Below are 7,669 nucleotides of genomic sequence, written 5' to 3'. Positions count from 1 at the left end.
CATTTGTGGTTCTGCTTGTTATTGAGTCGTACTGGCCTGTAAAGGCCATTAGATACAGAAGACAGTATCATAACTGAAGTAAAGGGAGAATTGCCAATTCTAAATGATGCCTTAAGCATGGTATACTATATTGTACAGATATTGTGACAAAAAAAGCAAGCTGGGTATGTTATAGGTGGGAAATTGAGCTTAGCATGAGACATGGTTTTGATAAGGCTTTCAGTAGCAGAAATCTGTATTTCGTCCGTGGATATACAAATCTACAAAAAACAGGATTTAAAGCAACAGTTACAGCAATGAAACATCTGTGATCCAATGGTATAATTGGAAAAGTAGTTACAGAGAAATATTAACATGAGGTGGGTTTTGTGAGCTAGTGAATGCCTATGTGGGAACAGAGGTTTTCATTTCAGAGCAAGAGCTCCTCCCAAGGAAAAACACAGAGGAAATTCCAGAGGTATTCTATTGGCAGATCGATTTGAGAAAAATTATCATGCTTTACAAGCATAGCATTTAACTATGTTGTGCCCTTCCAACACCAAAAATATGCCCACAAAAAAAAAAAGTCAAACATTAAGAACCAAATATAGGTTCTTGGACAGTATATTATAATAATAAAAAAACATCCTTGCACCTAATCACCAATTCAGTGCCATGTCACGTCTGTGTAAATAAAGAACGTCTTCAGATTAGTCACACCAGAGACTAAGTTTGTGAAAAACTCCTTGTTTCCTAAAACAAAAACAAAACGTGAATAAAAAATTAAAGCCTCATATTTGCAGTTATTTCCATACTTAAAGGAACAAGTCAATCAACATAACCCTTAAAGCATGCTGTAGTGATTATGATGCCAATTGTACCCCGTTGCTCCCCAAACGGTGCCAGTTGTTTGATTTCATACCTTGTACCGGTCACTGCTTCTCTGACAGCAGAGAGCTCTCTTCCCCAAGATATGCCCAGCAGTGCAAGGCTTAGCTCACAAGCCGAGAGCAATCAACTGACTAAGACAATGAAATGACCCAATATTGCAGGGCCCATCTTTGAGAAGATAACAGAAGCTCATAGCAGGAGTTACTGACTCTACTTTCTGGGTTGCAGAGATGCAGGATAGTGGCCCCTGTGAACCACAGGTAAGTAATTAATGGGGTATGTCCAGTCTTTTTTAGAAGCCACTTAGTCACAAAAACTGGACAAAATTGGCATTCAGATACATTTTTTGCATTTTTCACACACAAACAAATATTAACACTAACTTTGGCCAGTGTTTGTGACCAATTGGCTGCTAAAAAAGACTGGACATACCCCATTTGCAATACATTGGGTTGTCTACTAATGCAAATGGTATGCCATCATGGGGGTAATTCTCATTCCTGGGCTACCAGACTGTCTCAAAGACAACGTAACCAGTCTGGTGAATCTCAAAAAACTGTACATAGGGGGTACTGTTTTACATGCGAGACATCACTGAATACAAATGTGTATTTTTTTGCAGAAAAAGCAAACAGTATTATGACATTCACAGTTAAAAGGTCACATAGAACTAAAAAAAAGTCTTATTTTCTCCCATTATTTTATATTTTATTCATTTAAATTATGTTTCATAGCTAAATATTTGATGTTAAATGAAAGCCCCGTTTCCCCTGAAAAAAAATTATATATAATAAGTGTGGGTACACTTAAAGGGACACTATAGTCACCAGAACAACTACAGCTTATTGAATTTGTTCTGGTGAGTAGAATCATTAGCTTCAAGCTTCTTTTCAGAGAAAATGCAGTGTTTACATTACAGCCTAGTGATAACTCCACTGGCCACTCCTCAGATGGCTGTTGGAGATCATTCCTGTGTCATGGCTGCCTAAAATGAATCCAAACATTCAGTTTTTCCTCCCTCTGCATGCCGACACTGAACTTTCCTCATAGAGATTCATTGATTCAATTCATCTCTATGAGGAGATGCTGATTGGCCAGGGCTGTATTTGAATTGTGCCTCTGTCAGTCTCAGCCAATCCTATTGGGAAAGCATTGTGATTGGATCAGGCTACCACTTCTGATGATGTCAGCAGGCAGGTCTAAAGGAAACAGAGACAAAGCCAGCAGCTCCAGACTTGAATACAAGATTTTACAATATTTAGGGAGGCATGAGGGGCCAGGGGGGCTAGATGGTGGTTTTAGCCCTATAGGGTCAGGAATACATGTTTGTGTTCCATACCCTAGTGCTCCTTTAACCCCTTAAGGACCAAACTACTGGAATAAAAGGGAATCCTGACATGTCACACATGTCATGTGTCCTTAAGGGGTTAATATGAAAGAGGTGAATTGTGGTTGGACAGTCAAATTCCAGGTTTTGTTTTAATCACAAAACGTGTACATTTGGCTCAGTCCTGAAGGGATTAATATGTGCCAACAACCTACATTTACAAATTGCACAAATAAAACATTACATATGTATCATCTACAGAAAAACACAATTAATATTTCCACAATTTGGTTTTAATCCATATATATTAAATACAACTCAAGTGCATTTGATTTTTGGCTTTATGTTGATCTGTGTTTTTCTCCGAATCTTTAGTAAAAACGAAAATTAGTATTGCAGCTATGCTTCCCCATTTCACAAAATCTCTTTTTGATTTGAAGATAAACAGTGTAGCTCAGCTAATAAGAGATCAGTGCAAGCTTAGCCAACAATGATCTATTTATCTGTATAGTATTCCAAAGCCATTATATGGGTAAAGGGGGATGACAGCAACTGGCTGTGGAGCCAAAACCCATTAAAAGCACTTAAGTTGTGTTGATGCCCCTAATGTGCCTGGAAAATTGTAACTTTACATTTATTGGAACAAAAGCTAGTAAAAACAAAAAAGAAGAAAAAAGGCAGACATACTGTACATATGTCAGGTCATCCACTCAAATAGCCTGGGGCACAAAGTGGGTTGGAGGAGTGGGTGCTGCGATGTAGCTCACTTGGTGTAGGTGGCCAGCATTGACTGCATTGTGAATCCGTGGGGAACTGTTGTAGGGCTGGCTCATAGGTTGCCAAGATCCTAAATAGTGATACGTAGGCACAACAGGTACACAGGAGTCAAAACCAGTTAATGGTGGCTGGCTGTATGGATCAGTCACATAAGGGTAATACACTGTTCCATGTGGGGGAGACAATGATTCTTGGGGAAATGCACCTGGAGAAAAGGAAAGGGGAGACAAAAAAATAATAAAAAAAATTGGATATAGAACAAGAACCAGATAAATTTCAAACCACATTTTGCCCTGAGTCTTTTCGCCCCAATTGAAAAACAAACTTTTGAACATTTGCCCAAACCTGCGGGTTGTCATAAATGTATACATGGCAAAATGTGCAGACATCTGCCAAGATCCACTAAAGTATTTATTAGTACCAACACAAAAACAAAATAAAAAATGATTTTAAGATAAAAGCTTTTTATTAATTGTTTAACACCTTAAGGACACATGACATGTCATGATTCCCTTTTATTCCAGAAGTTTGGTCCTTAAGGGGTTAATAAGAAATGTCATTTATTTATTACAATGCCCATGTGGGGCGGACTATAAGGAACTTGAGGGAATGGATTTTAGAACATTTAAGAGCTATAACTAAAAAGGCACGAAACAGTGTCCCTAGACACTAACAACTGTGTCCTCTTTGATCCTAATAGTTTTTTAAATGTATTTATTTATAGGTATATACTATGTGGAAGGTGATTTAGTGAAAAAAGTACGCCAAAGAGAAACAATGTGGATATATAAACTAAAAACATTTGGGAGTACTGGTTTAAATGTGGATTTGAACATTATGGCTTTTATGTGATTTTAATAACTTATCCTTTTCCCTTTTTTAAACCTTTCTTTTATGAGATAATTTGTGAAATATTTTTGAATATTTTGTATATTTTTTGCATCCATTATTTTGGTTTCATGCATTTTACCAATTAAGTATATGGATATTGTACATGGATGAATTTGTTGCCACATTGTGCACTAGTAACTAAATTTTATATGGGTTTATAATGGTTTGAAAGACTTACCAGTTAGAATATATATATTTTAAATGAATGTGGCAGTGAGTTTATCCATAGGTATGTAATTTGTTCACCCATTCTACAGATTAATATCTATAATATTTTCCCACCGGCATGTGGGAAGTCAAGCAGGACCGGGTCTTTTTTATAGACCGTGCATGTACACGTGCCACTTTAATGTTGCGGTTATGAATTCTGGTGGTACCGCATGTGATCTCAGGTTTTACAAATGGCTGCGTAGGTGTTGGAGGAAGAGTCCGACACTCTCTGGGAGAGGAACTACAGATGGGACAGTGGGAGTATTCTCTCAGTATGCACACCAAGCGGCAACCTTTTCGGTCGCCAAACATTATCCCAGCGGCAGGCCCGGACTGGCCATCGGGCACACCGGGCAAATGCCCGGTGGTCCGCGGTGGCCAGGGGCCGAGGCCGGCAGGGAGATCACAGGATCTCCCCCGCCGGTCTTTGCAGGGCCGGCACTATCCGAGCGCCGGCCCTGCTGTAGTCCATGGCGGGCCGGTGGGGAGATCAAAGATCTCCCTCACCGGCCCACATACAGTATACTGCGGCCGCCGGCTGGGGAGAGAGTGAGGGAGCCAGGAGAGGACCCGGCGGAGCTCCTACTTACAGCTCCGCCGGCTTCCTCACGCGAGATTCGGACCGTTGCCATGGCAACGCTCCGGGTCTCGCGAGAGTGAACTCTAGCCTCACAGACTAGAGTTCACTCACCACTAAGGCCACCAGGGATGGAAGCCAGCAGCAGGATCCCCCCTCCCAGGCATAAGGTAAGCAGGGAGGGGGGATATAGCCTTGCGCGCTCATAGGGAAGCCTGTGTTTAGAAGTGAGGAAGGAAATATATAATTATATTTAGAAAATAAAAAATAAATAAAAAGGTAATGGAGGGAAGAGGGAGGTGTGAGAAAGCTTCCTCTTGCAGGTGTGATGCATGCAACAGAGAAGATTGTTGTAACTGTTGCCAGCATACAATATACAGAATTGGCATTTTGCAGTCTGCAACAGAGTTCTTGGCTCTCAAAGTATCATTTGCCATGGGTGTAACTAGTCCCTGCAAACAAGTACAAATATCTTTCAGCTTTACAGACACCCCTAACACTCACAGCACACACACTCACACACACTGCACCCCTGACACTCACAGCACACACACACACACACTCTGCACCCCTAACACTCACAGCACTCACACACACTGCACCCCTAACACTCACAGCACACACACACACACACACACACACACTCTGCACCCCTAACACTCACAGCACACACACACACACACACTCTGCACCCCTAACACTCACAGCGCACACACACACACACACACACACACACACACACACACTTCACCCCTAACACTCACAGCGCGCACACACACACACGCACACACACACACACACTGCACCCCTAACACTCACAGCACACACTGAACCCCTGACACACACAGCTTCCTCACACGCACATAGCACCCTCACACAAACAGCACCCACAGCGCACACACACAGCACCCTTACCCACATAGCACCCTCACGCAAACACCGCACCCATCACTCACACACACACACTACACCCCACACACACACACACACACACTACACCCCACACACACACACACACACACTACACCCCACACACACACACACACACACACACTGCACCCTCTTGCACACACTACACCCATTACACACACACACACACACACTGCACCCCTCTTGGACACAAACTACACCCCTTACAAACACACACTACACCGCTTACACACACTGCACCCCTCTTGCACACAAACTACACCCCTTACACACACACACACTGCACCCCTCTTGCACACACACTACACCCCTTACACACACACACAGCACCCTCACACACACTGCACAATATGCTTTTGCTTGCATTTTTGTCTCCTGGTATCCCAACTATTGAGACACCAGAGACAAATTTCAAGCAAACACAGTGCAAGCATGTTATTGAATTTGCTTGCGCTGTGCAGAACAAATACAGGGTATTTTTCTCATGCCAGAGCTCTTCAGCAGAGCTCTGCGCATGGACTACCCTGGAAGAGCATTGAACCAACATGTTTACTTTGTGATGGGGCGTGCTTGTCATTGGTGATGACAAAACACACCCTATCTGGCCCGCCCCCTTTTTAGTGGGCCGCTGTAATTAAAAAATGCCCGGGCCAAATTTTCTTCCCAGTCCGGCCCTGCCCAGCGGCAATTTTTTGGGTGGGTCAATCAACTCCCCAGCCGAATCACATGATGTAAACAGGAAACCTGTAGTAAAGAACACTTAACACGGACTGGTTTGATACTTTTACCGGAACATGGAGCAAGATCTTCCTTGATAAATCCTACCAGGACGAAACTGGTCGGATTTTTGAGCAACCTAATATTACTCCTTATTTCAGTCTGAACTGTTCATACAAATCTAATCTACCTCACTGTTGAAGGATCTGCAGCCATCACAGGGAGCGACTGAAATTACTGGACTTTCTACTGAGAGTAGTGAACAGACACCATTGGAGGTAATTGACCTATTTTATGTGCCATTTTAGCCACTATTCGTGGCTTGATGTTTGTGAGTGCAATAATATCTTCCTTTTATTTCCCATTTTGTGTGATTTTTGGCTATGTTCAATATTGTATATTTCTAGTGATTAAAGTTTGAAAATCGTTATTAATTTGGATATATAGGTCTGTGGGTTTGAAGATCCTCAAGAGGGAGTGTACGTATGTTGTAGTTTAGTCGTGTCCGACCCTCTGTGACCATATGGACCATAGCACGCAAGGTACATCTGTCAGTCACTGCCCCTCTGAGCTTTAACAACTTCATGTTCGTGGCTTCAGTGACCTCATCTATCCATCTCCGTCTGTCGTCCCCTTCTTCGTGTGCCTTCCATCGTTCCCAGCATCAGAGTCTTCTCTAGAGAATTCTGCCTTTTTATTATATGGCCAAATTATTTGAGCTTAGGGCCTCATGATCATAGCTTCCAGTGAACAGTTTGTCTTGATTTCCTGTAGTACGGATTTATTGGATCTTCTTGCAATCCAAGGGATTCTAAGCAGTTTTCACCAACACCACAGCTCAAAGGCATTAATTCTACGACGCTCAGCCTTTTTTATAGTCCAGCTCCCACATCGGTATGTTACTACTGGGAATACCATAGTTCTAACTATGCGTACCTTTCTTGATAGTGTAATCTCTAGTTTTTACCAGCGTGTCCAAGCTTGCCATAGCTTTCCTCCCAAAAAGCAAATGTCTTAATTTCATGACTACAGTCACCATTTGAAGAGATCTTGGATCCCAGGAAAATAAAATCTGTCACTGCCTCCACTTCTTCCCCAACTATTTGTCAGTGTCACGGCTCCCATCAGCGTGGCTGCACAAAAACTAAGCAGCCACACCAATAGAGATATTTCTAACTTGCCTTGGTCCCGGCAGGCAGCTGCCCAGTCTCCCTCCATTCCGGTCCCCAGCGGGTGCGACGTTCTTAGAAATGCCGGGCCGCTGCAGTTCAGCTTTTTCTAGGAAATTTACCTTCGCCCACATCAAAGATGGCGCCAACGTGCGTGCGACGTCACATCATATACACACATGCACGTTTTGGGGGTCAGAG

The 7,669-nt window shown here is 42.6% G+C and overlaps 1 protein-coding gene across 1 annotated transcript in view; it reads right to left on the bottom strand.

Moving 5' to 3' along the window:
• Positions 1 to 656: 656 nt before the first annotated feature.
• Positions 657 to 7,669, bottom strand: part of LOC134572177 (putative bifunctional UDP-N-acetylglucosamine transferase and deubiquitinase ALG13) — a 154,150-nt gene continuing 147,137 nt past the window's right edge. Inside the window, exons 25-26 of the mRNA XM_063430985.1 lie at positions 2,885 to 3,179; positions 657 to 732 (exon numbers count right to left, since the gene is read on the bottom strand). Of these exons, the coding sequence (XP_063287055.1) occupies positions 2,908 to 3,179 (272 nt within the window). The 3' untranslated portion in view covers positions 657 to 732; positions 2,885 to 2,907. The remainder of the gene's footprint in view (positions 733 to 2,884; positions 3,180 to 7,669) is intronic.

Source organism: Pelobates fuscus, chromosome 9, assembly GCF_036172605.1.
Source record: "Pelobates fuscus isolate aPelFus1 chromosome 9, aPelFus1.pri, whole genome shotgun sequence".
In the NCBI taxonomy this organism is placed as follows: domain Eukaryota; kingdom Metazoa; phylum Chordata; class Amphibia; order Anura; family Pelobatidae; genus Pelobates; species Pelobates fuscus.
The sequence above is the reverse complement of the archived record's forward strand: the minus strand, read 5'-3'. Positions and strand labels throughout refer to the sequence as shown.